This window comes from Indicator indicator, chromosome 7 (genome assembly GCF_027791375.1).
Source record: "Indicator indicator isolate 239-I01 chromosome 7, UM_Iind_1.1, whole genome shotgun sequence".
In the NCBI taxonomy this organism is placed as follows: domain Eukaryota; kingdom Metazoa; phylum Chordata; class Aves; order Piciformes; family Indicatoridae; genus Indicator; species Indicator indicator.
In genome coordinates, this window is record NC_072016.1 from 12,632,865 (window position 1) to 12,653,751 (window position 20,887).

General features: G+C 58.9%; 1 protein-coding gene across 1 annotated transcript; it reads right to left on the reverse strand.

Annotated features, from left to right (window-relative positions):
- Positions 1 to 2,915: 2,915 nt before the first annotated feature.
- Positions 2,916 to 15,002, reverse strand: CRTAC1 (cartilage acidic protein 1). Its single transcript, XM_054382365.1, has 15 exons — positions 14,958 to 15,002; positions 10,976 to 11,172; positions 9,610 to 9,806; positions 8,593 to 8,723; positions 7,805 to 7,961; positions 7,055 to 7,189; positions 6,622 to 6,767; positions 6,301 to 6,437; positions 5,553 to 5,635; positions 4,964 to 5,064; positions 4,711 to 4,879; positions 4,094 to 4,239; positions 3,914 to 3,956; positions 3,286 to 3,429; positions 2,916 to 3,028 (listed from the first exon to the last, which is right to left on the reverse strand). Exons 1-15 carry the CDS (start codon positions 15,000 to 15,002, stop codon positions 2,916 to 2,918), a joined length of 1,944 nt encoding a protein of 647 aa, XP_054238340.1.
- Positions 15,003 to 20,887: the final 5,885 nt, after the last annotated feature.

The window sequence follows — 20,887 nt, forward strand, 5'->3', positions numbered from 1 at the left end:
CTGGCAGAGAGTCCCTGCAGGGACTCATACTGCCGGGACAGTGGCCTGTCTGAGCTGCGCAGGCTGCACTACCAGAGCACCCGCTTCTGAGCCCAGGCTGGGTGGGAGGAAGAGGCTGGAGGGATAGCCCCAGCAGGGCTACCCACCCCTCTCTGCTCTGTGCCCCCTGCAGCGACACTGCCCCTGCAGGCAGGTGCTGGTGCTTCCCACTGAACCAAACTGGTGCCAAGGGGCTTCTGCAGCCCTCTGGGTGCTTGGTGCTGCCGCCCCTGCCACAAACAAAGGAGTTTGCCCTGCTGCAGGCAGCCCCAGCTGGCTGCACCCTGCATGCCACATTCTGGGGAGTAGTGGGACTGGCAGTGCTAAGTGGGGAGCACACTCATCCACATGCCCAAGGGCACTGCCAGCCTTTGCTGCACTTCCTCCCTGGGTTGTCCTGCTCTTGGTTCTGCAGGGTGGGCTCAGCTGCTGTGTACCTGCTGCTCAGGGTGCCTGGCAGAGCTCTGATGTCGCTTCATCTGCATGATGTTGCCATGCATTCACCCCAGCCCTGCTCCACATGCTGTCTATTGCTGCTCCCCAGCCCTGGCCAAATACCCTCACCCAACTAGCAGCACCATCCTTGCCAGCAGCATCCTTCAGCGCTTCCTGTGACACTAGACACGTGCTTCTGCTCCCTGCCTGACCTGGTGCCATCCCTGCCAGACCCAGAAAGCTCCCCAGCCCAAGCCCCATGCTCAGGGCAGGGCCATACAGTGGTGGCAGGCTCCTGCCCTTGTGCTGCATGCCCCAGGCTCATGCATGGCCCAGCGCAGTAGAGGCTGAGCTGTGGTATGGGTGAACCAGGATCCCTGCTCTGTGCCAGAAGCCTGCTCTGCCCCTAGTCAGAGAGGGTGCCTGGTGGAGCAGCTCCACCAGGCCCCTTCCTTGCCCCTGCTCATGCATCCTGCATGCAATTGCCAACGGCACTCCCAGTTTCAGCCTGGTCTGTGGTGGGGACTCTTAGGAGCACCTGGACCTGGCTGCAGCCTAGGAGTTCATGGGCCAGGGTCAGATGCAGGGGTAATGTAAGGGTCCTTGGGATAACTGCACCTCTACAAAAGTCCCTGCCTGGGTGCAGGGCTGAACTGAGCTGGCATTGCTCTCCCAGGCTCCCAGAAGGACAACTCCCTTTGGCTTCTTCTTTGCACATGTGTAGGGTAGACCTGTCAGCACTGCTCCTGCTGAGCCCCCCCCTGCATGAAGATCTTCCTCAATAAACCTCACACTTTACCCCTGCTGCCTGCCCCTCATACTTCTGCGTCAGAGTGGGGTGGAGCAATGCTGGAAGGCACAGATCGGGGCTGGGCTGGGAATGGGTATGCCCTGCACACCGGTGTGCACTGAACCCCAGAAGGGTAAGAAAAGGAGAAAGAAGTGGGGGAATGGAGCTGTGCATGCAGCCTCACAGGTAAAGCAGTGCAGGATTTATTCAGTTGGCACTGGGCACAACTGTCACAGGGATGGGAGCAAAGAGGGGGCAGCCAGCTGTGCTGGGCAGGCTAGTTGCGCCAACAGCGTCCACCTGCACCCAAGGAAAAGCCTTGGTGGCAGTGGCAGTGGAAGGAACCGTGGCTGTTATGGCAGATATGGTCACAGGGGCCAGGCTGTGCCCAGCACTCATCTATGTCTGGAAAAGAAGGGGAGAGGATCAGACTTGTGCCAAGGGTATGGCACAGGCAGGGCAGGAGATGGGAAGGGGCAAGGGGGCATTCTGAGGCTGGGTTAAGCTGGGACACAAAGGCATCTCCAGTGCCTGGCTGGTGAGTGGCAGATGCTTCCCTCACTAACTCCTGCACAGTCACACTCTGTCTGTCCTGACCCCTGTTTTGGGTTGGCCGGGACTAGGGCTGTGAATACAACAGGGCACCCCAGGAAACATCATTCCTGCTCCCAGAGCAGCATGGCTGCACCTAGCAGAGGTGTGTGGGTGGGCACTGCAGGCGGCCAGCCCCACGGCTGCAGGTACTCACCCAGGCACTGTCTGGCAGCGGGATCAAGGGGACTGAAGCCTTGGTGGCAGTGGCAGGTGTGTGTCCCAGGGGTGTTGGTACAGAGCTGGCTGCAGTTGTGCAAGCCCTGGCCACACTCATCGATGTCTGGTGGTGGAGAAGAGAGCAGCACGGGGTTATGACATGCAGGGGGAAGACAGCAGGGCCCGGCTGTTGTGGTACTGCATAGCTGGTCATATTTCCAGGGACAGAGACACCTAGGGCCATCTGTGCACATTCGAGATAGCTTCTGACTCCAGAGCAAGGAGAGCTGGGGGATGCTAGGGGTTCTCCCCATCCGCTATCCTCCTTTTCAGGCAGGCCCAGGGCAGGGTGAACACAGCCCTGACCTGCACAGTTCAGCAGGCTGGGCTAATAGACAGGATATAGTTTATTGGGGGAGATTCTTCAGGAGAGGGGCTGGAAGACTGAGCGGGGTCTGACTCCAAACAGTAGGGTCAATACGTTAAAAAACAGACCAAGAGGGTCCTTTCTCCTGCAGGGCTGGGGTGACCCTCCTCTGCCAGGACTGGGGAGGGAGGTCCCCATCACTGAGGAAGGAACAGGCAAAGCACACACGTCGCAGGCCAAACCAGCAGGCACATGGTACAGTATCAAGGCGACGGAGCAAGCGACCACCCGGGAGGTTCTGGTGTGGAAGGAGCAGGAGGTGCCGGTGAAGGGATGCTGCCCCGGGGCTGTTGTCCCAGATATGGTGCAAGAGGCAGCAGGGCTCCATGCCCATCCCACTGCAGGCTGCCCCAGTGGGGCACAGCCAGCACTCCCAAGGTGGTTTAACATGGAGAGAAAGAGAGAAAAAACAGAAAGAGGCATAGGCTGTCCAGTCCTTCTGCCAAGGCTGCTCTGGCGTGTTACGGGCAGGGGTTAAAGTGCATAGCGGCAAAGCCAGAGTCCAAGAACTAGAGAGAGGAGGGCACTGTGAGGGGGCCTGGGCCAGCTTCCGGCAGAGGGGTATCCCCCAAAAAAGGCCACTTGAGCTGCACAGAGAAGGAGCAAGAGAAAGAAAGAGAGGGGGAGTCAGTGGTGGCTCAGGGTGTGTGGGGAGGGTGGACACAAGACAAACAGCTACAGAACTGAGGTGGAGGTGGCTGGGCAACCAACTGGTAAGATACAGGATGCAGCCAGGCCTTTGTCAGGGGTGCAGTATCATCCTAGGGCAGAGCTTTGGGGCTGTTGCCCACCAGCTGGGCCAGCCTATGCTGGAACGGGGCAGGGGGTCCCTGCTGTCACTCACCCACACAAGCTGTGCCATCCTCATTGGGCTCGAAGCCCCGGCTGCAGCGCTTGTTGCTACGGCACCGGTACCCGCCGTAGGTGTTGATGCAGACAGGCTTGTCCCGGGGACAGACAAAGGGAAACTTGGTGCACTCATCTGTGTCTACAGGCAGAGGGGTTTCAGTGCAAGACAGCTGTGCTGGGAACTTGTGGCAGCTGGCCATGGCCCCTCCAATTCCCTCCAAACACATGCTAGATGATGTACCCAAAGACTGCCATAAACAAGCCATGCTTTTGCTCAGGATGATCACACACAGCCATGGCCACCCTGGTGCATCCCTCCTACTTTTCCATTGCTTTTGGACCCAATACAGTGCCTGCCATGCCAGCCATGCCTCCTGCCCAGGGCACACCACTCTACCCACTCCCCATGATACCCCAGTCCCTCTATAGACCTGTGCTGCAGGCCCCATTCCCAGGCTATATGCCAGGCTGGCAGCCATGCCTTGCACTGAGCCCTGCATGCATACCCTGCTGTCTCCCTTTCTGCCACCTCCACATAGCAAGGTGCTGTCCTTGTGCCCTTCACAGGGCCATGCTGCAACATCCTAGATGCAGACATTCCCATGCCCCCAGCAGCCACTCACCTACACAGCGTCCATTCTCGTGCTGGGAGAATCCCTGCCCACACTGTGTTTGGGGAGAAGCGGAGACAGCCAGGATGGGGAACAATCAGCCACAGGATGGGCAGCCACAGAGCCAGCAGAGCCTAGCCCTCCGTTCCTGCTGCCAGAGCCTCCTGCCCTGCACCCACACCTGGCTCTCACCTCCAGTGGGACAGGCATGAGTGGCTCCTCTGTGTCCAGAGGGTAGGGGACCTCCAGGACAGAATTAGTCTCACTGCTGGCCACAGCTCGTGCCACGACGCGGCCATCCGGCCAGGTCACCTCCAGGCTGCTGGCTTCATCGTGCCCTGCAGGCGGGCAGCCTGTCAGAGGGGGGTTCTCCCAGGTGGACAGGGGCTGAAAGGAGGCCAGGGAGGGTGGTAGTGATGGAAGGACAAAGCCTCCCTTTGCTTCCTGAGCCAGGCCTCAGATGCCTCATACTGACAGCCCATGTTGTTAACTCAGATGCAGCCTAAGGGGTGCACATGGGGGCAATGGGATGCTCTGCCAGTGGGCAGGGATGCCACACTGAACCAGGGCAGGGAAAGCTCTGGTGCTTGGGCAAAGCAGCAGGCTGGGGGTGAGGAAGAAGGCAGCTGTCCCTTGCAGCAGGGCTGCAGTGGCTGGGCACTCCACCCACAGCCTCCCCTGGAGCCTCCCATGCCTAGGGTGATAGGCCTGGATGACAACCATGCAGCAGGGCACTGTGGCAGCAGAGATGGCCCTTGCTGAGGGGCAGGGAGGCTGGTGTAGAGAGCCCCTTGCCCTTCCCAGCTCACCCAGTCCAAAGTGTGCCACAGGCTCCATCTCGCAGAGGTACCCTGATCCGCCATCAATGATGCGCAGGTGTGCTCCGCTGCGCCGCGTGAACAGCACCACCTTGGCCCCCCTGGCAAAGGCCCCAAAGCGGGTGCGGGGGATAACACGCAGCCAGTTGTTTCTGGTTCCCTGCAAGGCAGGAGGGAGGAGGAAGTCTGAGCAAGGAGAGGTGAAAGGGATAGGGACAACATGAGGACTTCCTTCTTGAGTCACCTGAGTGCCCTTGAAGATGGAGATTGGCTGTGCCATGGACTCCCCATGGGACAGGATGAGGTCCAGCATCCCATCGCCATCAAAATCTGTCACTGCACCCCCTGCAAGGACAGGATCATGGCTGGGCCCAGGCCCACATCTCCTAGCACTGCACCCTCCTGCTGGTGTGGGCTCCCACAGGTGGCAGCAATGCTTCAGGCAATGCAGGAGCAGTAGAGATGTGGTGACCCCAGTGCAAGAGTAAGGGACCCTACAAGCAAGTGGGTCAGCTTGCAGACAAGCTGTAGTGCCTGGGGGCTATATGACCCAGGAGGTTGCCTGGCCCCAGCCCAAATGCAAGTCTGGCTTTGAATAGTGGACACCCAGAAAGGAGCCCAAGAGCAAAGCCCTGGGGAGCAACTGGAGATGGCACCACTGAGTACAGGTGGACGTATGGAGTCAGTCCTGGGTGATGGGGTCTCCAGGATGCTGGTGGGGAGCAGGCAGATGACTCAGCTAGGCATGTGGCATCCCTAGGTACAAAGGGTGCCAGCCAGTGCCATGGAACTGTCCCAGCACAGCCCCCACTGCCAGGGCTGGGGAGACCCACCTGTGCCCCGTCCCTCAGGCTCCAGCGCATCCCCTGGATTCAGCTCTTCCATGATGGGGTCTGAGTGCTCCCTGCGGATGAGCCTGCCAAGCACAAGACAGAGCATTAGTGCCAGCCCCTGCAGGCCCCAGCACCTTCATGGGAAGTGCCTGTCCCCTCCCATGGGACATGCAGAGAAGTGACAGTCCCAGTGCTTATGCAGGGTAGGTGGGAGGTGGGACTGGCCCCTGCCTGTTAACACCTCATGTTCCCACTCTGTGCAGAGTGACAGGGATGTCCCAAGACTGGCTCTTGTGGGCCTGAACAGCAGAGCAGCAACATCATCTCCAAATACTACTGCATCCCTCTGGGATGGAAGATCCCCACCAGGGGCTCCCAGCCACACCACTGCTCTCCACCCATTTGTGGTAACAGCACTGGTGGACAATCAGTTCCCACCAGCCCACATACCAGGCAAGGAGGTGCTACACAGTGGTAATGAAGAATTGACCCTCACAGTTAACAGGAGCCACATACAAGCTTCCATGTGGCTGCTAATCAGCAGCACCAGGGACCTTGGGGGCTGCTGCAGGCACGATTGCAGCAGCTGGTAATGACACTGGGAAGGGCTCAGTCACGGCCACCTTTTATTAGCTGAGCCCAAGCAGTGGAGAGGAGCCTCGTGAGCCTGGCTGTGCCACGAGGGCCACTCAAAACCCAGACTGGGGTGCAGGCTACCCCAGCCATTTGGTACCTGCTGGGCTCCTACCGGAAGAGGCGGTTGGCAGAGGAGCCACGGTAAGCAATGTTGTTGAAGAAAACCTCCAGCTCCTGGTCATTGTCAAAGTCAGCTGCAATGACGGTGCGGACAGGGGACGGCATGGAGAACTTGGGGCTGGCGATGTCCTGCACAAGGGATGTGCATGAGGTGACAAGAGGCATCAGGAGCGAAACACTGAGTCCTGCTTGGGTTTCCCTCTTTGTTAGGAATTGGAGCTCAAAGCCAAATTAGGGTGAAGCTGCCCTCCCCAGTGGTCAAGGAGGTTCAGTGGCCAAGCTGGCAGCAGGGGGGCCCAGCAGCAGCCCTCACCCGGAATCGGATGCGCCCTCGGGCTGCACTCTGCAGGTAGAGGCGGTGCGGCCCGTTCCAGTTGCCATAGACGATGTCCACCCTGCCGTCGCGGTTAAAGTCAGCCAGTGCCACACCACGTCCATGCTGGTAAGGGTCATCCAGCCCTGGGGAGCCACAAGAGGACGGGGGGAGACAGGACCTCCTCCCTGCCTCGCCTCCTGAGATAAGTCCCATGGTGCCCAGATAGGTCCTCCTCATGCAGGACTGCATCCCTGCTCTGAGGGATTTCCTGGTGCACCTTAGCCAGCCCCAGTGGTCAGCTGGGCTCTGGATTACCAGGGCAGTCCCTCCACCCTCTACTTACCCAGCTCAAGCAGGCAGGGACAGGCAGAGGTGGCCCTGCTTTGAGGTCCCTCAAGCCTAGGTGCTGCCCCCGGCTCCCCCTACTCACCCACGGTAGCTGCCACGTCCCGGTATGTCCCATCCCCCGAGTTGTGGAAGAGGAAATTTGGGCTGTTCTCGTTACCACAGAATATGTCAGAAGCGCTGTCACTCAGGATGGGGCCCACGGCCACTCCACGGCCCCCTGGGGACAGTAGCCGAGAATGAGGGAACAGCTGATGTCCTACCCCAGGGAAGTCATGCCCTCTATGTCCCCTCGGTGCTGCCCACCCAGTGCTCTCAGGACCTACGGTGATCCCTCCTCGCCCACCTCTCCTGCCTTCAATATCTCTCATCAGGAGCTAATTGGTCCTGGCAACTGCTTGAGTTGCTCCCAACCCCAATCACTGCCATTGCCATGGTGACAACACTCCTAATTAGGGACAATATCCCGCTGGGGAGGCAAGACACAGCAGCGGTCCCTGCGCTTGGGGGGAAGCGTGGGGCACAGGCTGGCATGATCCCTGCTACCCTGCTCATGTACCCACAACCTCACGCCCCACTGCCTGCCCTACAGATGCTGTAGGCTCTGGAGGGATCAGCCCAGATGACAGCGGTCACAGTGGTCCTGCCAGGTGGGCTTCCTTCCCAGGGACCATGGGGCTGCCACTAGATGGGGCAGTCAGGCAGCATAACGAGTGGCACGGGCCACCACCTGCACTGCCGTGCCCGCAACAGGCACTGCCCTGCCCGCAAAAACGTCTCACGCTAGCTATGCCCAGCAGTGCCCTGTCCCCTCCGGGCGGCAGCAGCCGAGTACCTGTGTACTTGCTGACACCAGCCTGGGCAGCCACGTCCACCAGCACCACAATGCCGCGGGCAGGGTCACTGGCAGCCACATCCATCTCAATCAGGGCATGGGGGCCCACGTTGCCGCTGGCGTAGTTGGCAATGTAGATGGAGTACCTGCCGGAGCCCTGTGGCCAGTGCCATCTTCTTAGCACCCACCTACCTAAAACCCAGCTCCACAGGGACCACAGGATCATAGCCATGGGGCTGGATGCTCTCATGGGACCAGGCACCACTATCATCCACTGACCAAGAGCTCTGCAAAGCCCATGGTGAAAAGCACCTTGGGAGATGTGATGTGTCCCATTGTCTCCATGTTCTCTGTGGTCCCCAGGCTCACGGTGACAGCACAGGCACCCTGATTCCCCCTCAATATCCCTGATGTGCCAGGTCCTACACTCCACCCCACTGCCCCCCTTGTCCCATGCAGCAGCTGGACCCTGATTTAGTGATAATCTTTGGGAAACAAACCACTGAAAGAGGAGGAAGAAGAAAGAGCAGGTGACAGGAACATAAATCACCTTGACAGGCATGTTTATCAGCTGGCAGCAACCATGTGGACAGGAGCCCACAGTCCCTATGGCTGGAGCTGCTGCCAGCCCTGACAGTCACAAGCTACTGAGGGGCAACTCTTTCTCCAGTAGGGGGTGGAATGGGCCCGGTGGCAAGAGGAGAGGTCCCATTGGACCCCATAGGGGAGGGCTGAATAGGCATGGGGGTGGAAAGGGAACAGAGATGCTCTGTGCCCTGCCTGCTCACCATCCGGTCCACGCAGGCGACGGAGCGCCCGGCAAAGCGGCTAGCCACGTCCCGGTTCACCTCATCGCTCAGGAGGTCCTCCCAGCGCCCATTACGAAGCTTGAAGAGCTTGTCTGTGTAGGTGGCCATGCCTGTGGCGAGGAGGGGAGCATAGTTCAGGGGGCTGCAGCATCTCACCTCCTCCCAAGGCCAGTGCCCTGCAGCAAGGGAAGGCTGTGGAAGAGGTACTCTTTTCTGGAGCATCCCAAATCTCTGCTGTTTGGCCAGGCTGCCACTGCAAGAGCCCCCATCACCCTTAAGGGCCGTGATGAGACATGCAGAAGAATCAACTCATTAAGATAAAATGTGTCCCAAAGGGGCATGGTCCTGTAGATCATCCCCAGGAAGGTAAAAAAAAAAAAAAAAAAAAGAAAAAAATCAATTCATTGCCAGGCATAGGCTGTGAGCTGCACTACCCATGACAGTGCCGATGGCAGCATCTGATTTAGGGACAGGTGTGCTTATGGCCACCACCAGCCTGGATAATTAGGAGCATCAGGAAGACAGATCTGCTGCCTGGAGGTCAGGGCTGTGGAACAGGGACACGGGGTAGAGCCGAGCACTAATACAGGGAGCTCTGGGGATGCTCAGTGCTGGGCTGGTGCACTCAGGTCTCCTCCTCACAACAGACAGGGAAGGATTAGCTCCAGCTTGGTGCAGCAGGCACGGGGGAGCCACGGCACAGAGCGACACAGCTGGGATTTGTATCACAGGGTGCCTGTGGTGGGGCAGCCCCGGGAATGCCGGAGAAGCTGCTGTCCCGCTCAGGGTGCTGCTGGGAGGGCAGCGGGCAGCTGGAAGTGCTGACTCGGCGGCTGGCTGGGCTCAGCGTCCCGCCCCGCACTGCTATCAATCAATGGAGCCACTCAACTGAGAAATTAACTCCAGCCCGCACACATCCCTCACACGCCAAAGGTCACGGGCGGCTGTGCCGGGAGCTCCCCCCGCACCCAGGGCAGGGCTGCCGGCAGGGCTCACCGGAGAAGGCATTGTTGGTGTTGAGGAAGTAGATCTCCTCGCGGCCGTCCCCGTCAATGTCGCACGCTGTCACGCCGATAGCGTTCCCCTGCCGGTCCCGCAGCGCGTAGTACGGAGAGCTGGGCTCATCCTCTGCCACGTTCACCAGCCGGCCCCGTGCCTTGTCATACTTCAACACCAGATTGGGGCCATTGTACCTGTGGGTATGAGCAGGACGTGACTGAATGGATTTTTCCCACCATGAGTACAGCATGGGACCTGCATGGCCCACGGAAGCCAAGGACCATCATCGGCCCTTAGGACCCAAACATGGCATTGGCTCCCAGCTGCCGATGGCTAATGCTCAGCCTGGACCAGCACATCAGGCATCCCATGTCTACCTGGCCCAAGCTCACCATGGCAATGCCAAGGCAGCAGATGGGTGGCCCAGCAGGGCAAGATGGGGTATAGGTCTCTGCTTGCAGCCCTTTTTCAGAGCAGGGGAACCAGCACGCAAGGCTAATCCTCTTGGCATGCTGCACCCCACAGGCTCCCTGCCTGTTCCTGTCCCAGGCACCAGTAAACAAGTTATACAACACACACTGGGGCCACTTACAAAACCCTGGCTGGTTGCTTGGCTTAGCACAGCTGGGAGTGGTGTCCCAGGCTGCTTTGTGGGTCTCTGTTGCTGCACATGGTTTGCTGCCCCAGGATGATGTCAAGTGGTGGCAGGGCTGGACTCTGCCATCCACCATGTTGTCCTGACTTCCACAGCCCTGCCCCCTCCCTACATGCTCATTCCTTTGGGAATGAGCACAGTGATGTGTGCACAGATACCAAGCCCAGCTGTGCCAGTACACATACACAGAGCCCACACCATGGTCCCCACTGTTCCTGGCTGGGCCTGGACGTGCTGGTAGCAGCTGCTCTGTGTCCAGCTCTGCTCAGGTGCTGCAACACAGCACACGGCTCCCTGCCTCCCCAGCTTCTGCCAGCCCTTCTGAGCCATCACTCCAATAAAGGGCTATAAAAAACCTCCAGCCAATTAACCAAATCTCTGGAGAGTGCTGAGTCCTGTCAGCGGAGCTGAGCTGGCATGGGGACATGCTGGCTCTGCACTGCAGGGTGGACCCCGGCTGCTGGGCAGCTGCCACTGCCCTGTAAAGTCAGGATCTGGCCCTGGGGCTGGAATGGGGCACTGGCATGGCCCCATGCTGGCACCCAGCTGGCATCAACACCTTATGTTGGAGCACAGACATGAGTGGGTGCATGCAGACCCTCACCCCACCATCCCAGGTGGCCACACCTGCAGGGAAGAGCAAGGAACACCTGGCCCGGCAGGACCACCAGGTCCTGCTGTCACCAAGACACTGGGTGCACCACTTACCCTGCCACCACAATCTCAAAGTCACCGTCAGCATCCAGGTCAGTGACAGCCACACCATAGTTGAGTTGTGTGGGGTTGCTGTCGTAGTCAGGTGGGAGCAGGCGGTTGGTGACGGCCGTGAACATGGGCTCACTGCGCTGAAAGCCCTCACTGAGCCAGGCCAGGGACAGCAGGCACAGCACCAGCATCCTAGGCACCTGGAAGAGACCTGCAACCTGTCAGCTCCAGGAGAAGACCCTGCCCTGCGGTCCCTCAACATCCCCAGACCTGCACAGGACTTGCACTTTCCACCCTTTATCACCCGCCCCAGCCTGTGCCACCCACCCTCCCCTCAACCCTCGAGCACTGCCTCAGCTCTGGCATCTCAGTGCACGGACCCTTGCTGGTGGCAGCTCATTCCTGGGGTTTTCCTGGGACAGGATTGTACCCCAGTGAGTTGGTAGCCAGGGTTGAATAGGAGTGGGGGGACCCTGGGAGGGACTGAGAAGGTGGCAGGACAGCTGTGAAGTGCTGATGAATATGGGCTCAACCTCAGCTCGCCCTGTCCCAAGAGGCCACTGGCACTCAGGATTCCAGCAAGTCACAATGTCAATCATTGCTCCCTTGACAAGGCTAGAGGGAGCAGGCCATCACTGGTATGGGGAACTTGTCCAGTTTGTCTTCAGAGCCGGAAAAGGCCACAGGGAAAACATGGGGATACTCTGCCAGGTGACTTGTGTGCTTCAATTTCCCCACCCTGCTGGCACTGTTTCTCCCAGGGTCTCCACAGAACACACTCCTCCCAGGCTAGCTGAGGAAGGTTTCTGCACAAGGATGCATCTGTGAAAAGGAGATGCTGGGAGGAATGGGAGACTGGGAGGAGAGGCTCAATTAACCTGGACCGCAGAGGACAGTGTCTGCCAGTGCTGCTGGCAAGGCTGCGGAGATTTTGGAGCTGGCTCTGACCTGGCTGTAGCACAGGTGACAAACAAGGTGGCACTCAGGATGGCTGGCCCTCACCCCAGGCCAGGCAGTCTCCTACAGAGGGGAAGCAAGCTGTGTGTCCCCAGTCTGTGGGCATGAACCCACAGGCCAGTGCTTCATCTGGGAGCAAATCTAGCCTGTCCCATTCTTGCAGACTGAAAGGATAGCTGGGGCACTCCATCACCAAAGTGATGTCACCATGTGACTGTGCCATCTCCCTGGGCAGGGCTGCCTCTCCAGCCAGGAACAGCCCTCCCAGTGCTGGTAGGGGGACAGAGGTGAATGACCCTGCTGCCAGATGACCTTCATGCTGTGGACCCTGCCAGCAAATGAAGCTGTGGCAGCTGCATGGTGTCATGTATGCCTCGCTTGGAGAGAGGAAGGTGCCACCAGGCTGCGGGACTGTCTCCCCTAGGGATGGGAATGGTCTCAGGGGTCTTTAGGGAAGCAGGATTCCTCTGTCACAACCAAATCACTTCCAGGCTCACCTGGCTGGAGAGAAAAGGGCTGTTTTCCAGCTGCAAAGGAAACCTTGAACTCCATTGCCCAGCATCTCACTGCATCAGTCCCACTCCTCTTCCCTCTCCCCACTCCTATCCATTCTCCAGGCCCAGCTGCAAGGGTGAATGTGTGCATCCAGCTCTACTCACAGACCTAGGAGCAGCACTATGCTTTCCACCACCCAGCCAGACTTGGGGAACTGTACCCACCACTCTGCTGTCTTGTCTGGAGTGGGTCTCCAGTAGCAGAAGCCTGTGTCTGTCTCTGATGCAGATGCCCCATGCAAGGTACATACAATGGGGACAGTTTCATTGTGTTGTGTAAGGACGAGACAGAGCTTGGGTGTCACTCTGCAGTGCCAGGCAATAAGGGAGGGGAAGCCTTTACTGGGTTCAAAGCAAGAGTAGAAAAGAGCCACCCATCTATGGACATATGGGTGCAGGGCTGCCACACGAGCACCCTGCCACCTCACCCCCGGCCAAGCAATAGGGTGCTGTCCCCAGGCCACAGCCAGGGCTCTTCTTGCTCTGTACCTCCCTCCTGTTCCCACTCCCCACAGCTTGTCTTGTTTCCCAGGTGGTGCCCCTTCCCACCATCCAGCTGCAGTAGGAATCCCTCCAGGCTGGATGGAGCCTTTCCAGCAGGAAACAATGGTCCTGATTTGAGACTAAAGGCTTTGCACAGCAGATCCGGTGTTTGGTGCCATGGGCAAGAAATGCACAGCCCAGAGCCAGGCCATTTTGGGAAGAGGGGAGGAAGGCTCAGGCTTTGCATGGCAGACAGGAAAGACCTCGTGGTTCCCAGCATGCTGCTGATACAAGGCCCCAGCATGAAGCTCCACCTGTGGTTTGAGGCTACAGGATCTTGCTTGCATGCAGGGCAGAGCTTAGCCTGTTGTGTCCCAGCAGAGCCAAGTCCTGGCTTGCATTGTGGCATCTGGTGGCAAGGTCATCCCGGGAGTTGTGATCATCCCAGGGTGCCTGTTCAGCAAGACTAAACGTCGCAACCCAAAGCCAAGGTGTCAGGCAGGGTAGAGGCAGCAGGAGGATGAGTGCGAGGCAGGCCCATGGCACCCACACAGAATACAGTCAGGCAGCACAAGGACAGCATGCTGGCCCCATGGCGGGGATGTAGCATGATGGACTCATCTGTCCCCACACATGGCTGCGGCTGGCAGCACCCTGCAGGGAGGGTGGGATGGGGAAGGGAGCCATGGGGCAAGCACAGGGTTGTGCCCCAGACTCCTCACCATAGGTGGGGAGATGCTGTCTCTGGGACTCACACATACTCACATCCACATCCCCAACCCTCACCCCACATCAAAGGGAAGGTGGGAGCCATCTCTGTGCAGCTACCCTCTCCCACACACCACCATGACACCGCTGCGCACCACGCACCCCAGTGATGTCATGCTTCACCACTGCAGCGACATCCCATCCCGGGCCGCAGTCACCTCCGGGTCCACTGTGACATTGCCTGACATGGCACAGAAAGGGCCTCATCACACCCCACAGACACCTCAGAGCAGTGACAACATGGTGATGTCACAGCACCCCATGACATCATGCTGCACGTTTCCCAGTAACTTCATATTCCTGTTTCTGCCATTTCTGGCCAGCCATGGCTGTACCCAACAGGGCAGAGGACAGGCAGAAGACATCCTGCAGACCCTGCAGCCGCTGAACTCCCATGGATGCCAGCAGTGTCCCCTCCACACCACCTCAGCCTGAATCAGTCCAACCCCTGCAGTGCCTCTACTCCAGCCAAAGCCCAAGAGCCCCAGTCCCACTGTCCCAGCTGCTTGCTGCTGTGGGCTCAGTGCAGCTTCCTCCCATATCCTTCTTGCAGCCCCTGGCCTGTATATGCATTCCATCAGGGTTGCTTCTGGTGGGCCCAAAGCCCCCAGCTGCTGTCTGGCCAGTCCCTGTCCCCTCCCATGCAGGGTTCCTCAATGCTGGACCTGGTATGCTGGGGCTCAGCCAGCAGCAGCTAATGCAGTGTGGAGATGAGCAGTCACCTTAGCCTCTGAGCTCAGCCCAAACAGACACCAAGTCTTTCCTGGGCTTAGACCCACCAACACACAACCAGCCCCCTTCCCATGCAGGCAGATGCACGGCTGGACCCCTCTCTCTGCAGCCTCCAGCCCCTCCACGGGATCAGCCAAGAGCAAGCACAAACACCCCAGAAAGAGAAGCTGTTCCTTAGTTCTCGCCGTTCTGACGCCCCTGCCAGGGTTTTCCCAGTCTCAGTCCACACCCCCAACACCACTCCATTCTCATGAGCCCGGTGTCCCCCTGCCCAACATGCATCCATCCCACTTTTCATCGACCCGAGGCAGGAGCTTTGCTACCCCACAAGCACCTGCACGCTGCGGGGTGCCGGCCTGCGGTCCACCTCTGCTTGCCATCAACTTTTCTCCGGGCTGATGCCCGTGCCAGAGTTACAAGGCACACCCCCGCACCCTCCCTGTCCCGGGAAACTTCAAGGAGGAGCAGCAGCAAACCGCCCCACTACTCACGGGCCAGGGGGGCTGCCCGCCACCTCCACGGCGGCGGGAGCGCATCCCGCAGCGCCGCCTCGCCGCACCGCCCGCCTCCGCCTCCGCCGCTGCCCGACTGCCGATGGGGCCGGCCGGGCCGAGCGGCTTCTTATGTAGAGTCGGGCGGCGGCGGCAGCGCCAATGAGCGCGGTGAGGGACGCGGCTGCCAATGGCGAGCGCGGGGGTGGGGCTGCGCCGCGCTGATTTACTGTCTCCAACAGGGATGCTGCGGGGGGATTTGTGGGGAACATCGTCCCAGGGGGCATCACCCCGGGCACTGAGCCCGCTGGGGATGGTAGGCGGCGGCAGGAGGGTGGGGGTCCGAGATGAGCGAGCCGTCGGTTCCCAGGCGGGTGGAGCAGTGGTGTGTGGGGTTCTGGTTGATGGGGAAGGGAGATCCAGGCTCGCAGGAGAGGAGCTGCACCCTTGAGGTCGCCCCGTGGGTGCTGGGTAGTGGGTGACACTCGGCACATGACTAGGTAGGGGTCTCCACCGCCTGCAAGGGCAACTGAGGTGGCAGGGCAAGCAGCGGCAAGGGCTTGCCCTGGCCCGGCTGCGGAGGGGGTTTGTCCCGCAGAGCAGTGCAGCTGTGGGCATGGGCTGGGGAAGGGGAGCAGAGCTGGGCAGCCCCCGTACCGCAACACCTAGCCACACTCTGAGGGCTCACCACCCTCCCTGTGCCATCACCCTGCAGGTCACACACCTCCCTTTGCAGGGAACCTGCGAGTGGCTGTGTCCTAAAAGCCAGTCTGAACTGCAAGGCAAGCCCTGTCTCAGGCAATGCATGGCACTAAATTGCCCCAAATCTTGCAGCCAGTAGATGTTCGAGGCAGGATCACACTTACCCCACGAAATTCTGGGCACATAATGCCTTCACCACAGCCTGCCTTCGCTGACATGACTTTCGCCTGCGTGGCTGCTGCAGGGACAGACACGGAGGTCTTTGTGTGTCTCTGGAAGCAGAAAGTGGCTGTAGCCAGGACTGGGATAGCACTGGCAGGGCATAAGGCTGCCAGGTCACCCTAGTGGAGCACATTTGCAGGTGGCCCAGCATGGAGCCTGGGTTCTGGGATTGAACATGCCTGGCCACTGCTTCTAGCAGTTGGATTCAATGATCTTAAAGGTATTTTTCAACATAAATGGTTCTGTGATCCTGCCCTTTGCTCCCAGTTCTTCTCTCCCACCTGGATTCAAGAGGTTTCCAGTTCTACTGATTGTCTCCCTTAAAGATGTTTCCACATGGCCATCAAGCATTCCTTGATTTAATTTCCAATGACCTTCTCTTGCAGGGTGCCTGGCTGAGCACTGGGCTTGCTGTGTGGCTGCATGCTGCAAAGTCCTCGTGGACAGAGCAGGATGGTGTCTGGGCATGGGGAACCCACTATGGGGCACTGCTGTAGGGCAGGAGCTGCCCTTGCTTCTCTGCATTTGCCACAGGGAATTTGGGATGGCTGAGCAAACCTGCTGGAGCTGGGAAGCTGGTGTGACCATCACAGATGTGCAGCACTGTGCTCACATGTCTTTGTGCACCTCAGAGCTGTGGGTGTGCTCCATCCACCAGCGTTCCACAGCCCTGGTGCCTGGCTCATCCCAGGTTTAGTAACCACCTGGGTAATTATTGACACACACTCTGCAAGCTGGCTCCCAAGGCTCCCCCTGTGACTGGCAGGTACAGAACACAAATGCCAGCAAGCAGCCAGCTTGAGCATGCTGAGACTGTGAATGGCAGAGGACATGCCAGCTCCCTGGAGTGGCAAACCCAGCATGCCAGCACAGCCTGGCCCCAAGCATGGGCACACCCACAGGCAGGCCTCCCAGAACACCATGCACACACATCTGTACATGTGTGTGTGTGCAGAGGTGCCTGTGCAGGATGTTCACTGACAGGTGATGCACACAGAGGCAGTTCCACAGGCGTCAGCAGGGAAGTGCTCACACCACGACCCCCCCCAGATTACATGCATGCTGCATGCATGAGGGGCAGATCTGCCAAGAGGGCCTTGCACACTCCAGCCCCCAGTCTGAGGTGCTACAGGCACCCAGGAGAGTGATTTTCCAGCCCTGGGGTTGCAAGGTGCTCCCCAGTACCCACAGGGTCGAAACCCCTCAGTGCCCTCCCCATGGATGCTGACACCCTGCCAGACTGGCATATTTCTCCAAAAGATGAGAGAAGCCAGCAGGCACCTTAGCATAACAATTGCCATGGCCATAAGCCACAGCCCTGCATCAGTTCTTGTGCTTTTTGCTGGTCCATCCTGGCCCAGCCATTCCCATCCTTCTGCTCGTGGGTGCACAGGGGCCATGGTGCAGCAAGCACCCCAAGGTGGTCCTGCAAGGAACTGTGGAGGGAAGTGCAGATCATCAGTGAAGGAGTTGGGATGCAGGTGGGGATGTTTGTAGGGCAGGGAGGCGGGGGGGAGCCCTGGCCGTGAAGCACACAAAGGGATGGATGCATAGGGGACGGTGGTGACAGCGCTGGGGACAATGCACAGGAAATTAGAGCCAGCAGCAGCCAGACAAGCTGTGGGGGGAAGGGAGCCACCGCGCTCCTGTGTGCAGGCGGGTGAAGGCTCTTCTGCTGAGCTGGGGCCAGCATGAGCACCAGCCATATCCTCACACACCTGGGATCCCACTTTCCCACCCCTAGGGTAGAAGTGTCCCAGCTTTCCCTGGTCCTTGATCCTGGTGAGATTGCCCCATCCCTACCAACTCAGACCCCTGTAAGTAGGGACCCTCTTACAGCTGGCAGCCCTGACACCCTTTGTCCCTGTGCCTGGTGGCTCATCTGCCACTGCAGGATCTTCCTGGAGAGAAGGGAACAGGGTGGAGGGGTGGCAGTGCCAAGTGCTCCAGCCAGCTAAGATGAGCCTGTGGGTTGGCAGTGCCAGGTAGCCCCCATGGCCCTCACAGGGACAGCACTGCCCTGGGAGCTGAAGAACCTTCAGCAGGACAAGAATCTTCCCAGGATCATCAGGATTCCTGGAGCACCCAGTCTGTCCCCTCCAGCAAACTCCAGATGGTGTAACACAAAGCATCTGCAGACGAGCAGAGTAGCACTGACTCAAGGCACTAACCACCAGGATCCTTCACTGGGGCTGCCATTCCTCTTTCCAGAGCATCATGAAGGCTGAGACACCTGCACACAGCCCGATGGGTGCACAACACACACACAGCACACTCACATGCACCTATGGTCTGGGTGCAGCTGCCCCATCTGCACACTCTCTGTGCACACACGTGGTGCGTGAGCACTCAGCATGCTGCCCAAACGTGCGTGCAGCCCATGCACACACACACATCTCCACTCACACATGCATGCAGCAATGTGCATGCATCCCACTGTGCTCGCTGTCCCGCTCACTGCTGCTTGCTGCACCTGCTTGCGTGGCTGAGTGGGCCATGCCAGCCACCCTTGCTGCTTTTTGACACTGGAAGAGGGCACCTGCTGTCACCACAGCACGCTGTGGGATCCCTCAGATGCTGAGCTGACTCTGGCTCCTGCCTGGCACTGCTTTCCTCTCTGGAGGGGCTCTGCGGAGACCTTCCAGCTCTGAGGGTCTAATTTCCACCCTAAATGTATTCATGGATAATTTATCCCCAGTCATTCCTGTGCTAACATTGTCTTTTAGCTGAAATAGCTCTTCTCCTCCCTGGCGTTTACCACTCTGATGTATTTATAGTGAGCGCTCTCTTCCCCTGCAGCCTGCACCATGCTGGGCACGAGCTGCTGTCCTCCCATCACAAGTCTCCTGGGCTCTGCCTCTCCCAGCAGCCCAGCGATGCCTCTGCTCCTCTCCCAGGCTGACTTCAGCACAGGCAGGTGCCCCACGGAGCCCATGCAGGGACACAAGCAGGTCCCTAGCCCTGCTATACATCTCCTGGTGTGTCCTAGGGTTCATTTGCTTCTCCCATGTCTGCATGTGTTACATGTGGTGGCTCACAGCAATGGACTTCCACTCTGAGCTGGCTGCTTGCTCTGTCCCTCTCCTCCCTCACCTCCCTTCTCTGTCACTGTCCCACAGCACCTGACTTGCTGCTTTGCCCACATACCCCTGCCCTCTCAGGTCCTGCACCCCAAGTCAGCCCACTGCTCCTCGGTGCTTGGACACCTCCCAGCCTGGAGGGCATTTTGTGCCGGGGCTGGCAGTGACCTGGGGATTGCCACCCATCCCAATGGCTCTCCATGAGCAGCTGCCTGCCACCATCCTTTCTGCCGGTCCCCTCTTCCTGCCAGCAAGGTCCCTCTCAGGCACTTGCTGGGCATGGGAACCCCTGGCAAGTTGTTATCACAGAGGCTAGGACAACCCCCGAGGTGTGTTTTTTATCTCATTTCCAGTCCCCTTTTATCACCAGCTTATTGCACCCTCGGCAGCAGCCAGGTGTGAAGGCTGGGCCCTGGGTGCTGCCCAGCGATGGGGAGCTCCAGGGGTGTTTAGCCCCTGCCCTGGGACCTCTGGCCATGCAGCTGTCTCTGCAGAGCCTCCTTGGTCACCGCACAACTCCCAGTCACTCCTGTCACCATGCACAGTGCCCCTGGGTCCCCATTTGGACTCTTCCTGTCGCCGGGACATCATTAGAAATGTTAATTATTAATTATCACTAAAAGCCCTTTTTGCTGCATTGCTGTTCTCTGCCTATCTCTCTCTGCCCCGTGCTGCCTGTAACCGGATCCTCCTGCACTCGTCTCCCGCCTTGCAGTCCCCGTTCCTGCTTTCCGTTGCTACCTGATGGGATACGGCTTGGGAGAATGAGGCCAGACCCTTATTCTTCTGCGGGGCTTGGCCCTATGGGATGGACTGGACTTGTTCCCGATGGCATACCATAGCCGTAGCTGACACGGAGGTGCACCACTGCCAGCACTCAGGCTGGGGATTGTCCTACCCTACACCTTGAGAGGCAACAGAGGGCACCTATCCAGTACTGCACTGGAGCCAGGGACCATCAACTCTTCTTGGCCAGCAATGATGGAGTCCCTTGCAAAGAGAGGCATGAGGCTTAATAGCTGGAGGGTATCAGCAGGGTAGAAGAAGTAGGCTGGGCTCCAGCTCACCTGGGCAACATCCCTGCTATAGGGCAATGTTAGGATGCCATGAAACCTGAGGCACTGCCAGGAGCTGGCTGAAGCTGGCAGGACCCATGGGGCTGGGTGTGCACTCTGGGCAGCTGCAGGAAGACAGGGGGATGCCCAGCCTACCCAACTCAGTATCCACTGCCAGGGTTTCTGAAAGATTTACCAGCTCCAAGCGGATCCTGCTGATGAATCAATTCAAATTGTGGTCTATCAAAAGCAGCTGGATTCCTTCCCATGAGGCAGTAACTGTCACCTGACACTGTGGCACTGCCAAAGCTAGCACTGGGTGAGATAGGAAGCTGCTTACAGTCTCTGCATCCCTGTGTGCTGTCTGTCAGGCAGAAACTGCCTCCTGGCAGCATCTCTGCCTGCCAGATCCAGCCACAGTGCCCTGGTACCATCTAGGGATCATGGCAGGATGGACCATGATGGAGTGGGCTGCAACACAGTGCCAAAGGGGGCTACATTGAGTCAGTTTTAACCTGGATCGCCCCCCCCTGCTGAGAGGTCTCTTCTTATTATTCCCCTTATCTCCCGAAGGAGTCAGGCTATCCATGCTAGTAAGCTCCTCAGCCCCCTGGGGCTGCCACTGGCCATCCTGTGTTGGTGCATAGTCCTGCTGAGAGTGCTGGAAAACATGAACAGTGAAGAGGCAACAGTGATAGCTCAGGCGTTTGGGCGCAGGCTCCTGGGAGTGCAGGGAGGAGCACCCAAGCTGCTCCTGGAACGGTATTGATTCCTGCAGCACAAGCGCTGTCTTCCATGCCTCTTTCCTGCGGTGTGCAGGGAAACAGGGAGCAAGAGACCCTTGTCTCTCCCACCACAGCCAGCCCACGCT

Excerpts from the sequence above, each read along its gene's own strand:
- CRTAC1 (XM_054382365.1), bottom strand. The coding sequence starts at position 15,002 with ATGCGCTCCCGCCGCCGTGGAGGTGGCGGGCAGCCCCCCTGGCCC. Across the intron at positions 6,768-7,054 it reads GGACGTGGCAGCTACCGTGG|GGCTGGATGACCCTTACCAG; the intron begins GTGAGTAGGGGG and ends GTGGCTCCCCAG. Across the intron at positions 4,880-4,963 it reads CCATCTTCAAGGGCACTCAG|GGAACCAGAAACAACTGGCT; the intron begins GTGACTCAAGAA and ends CCTGCCTTGCAG.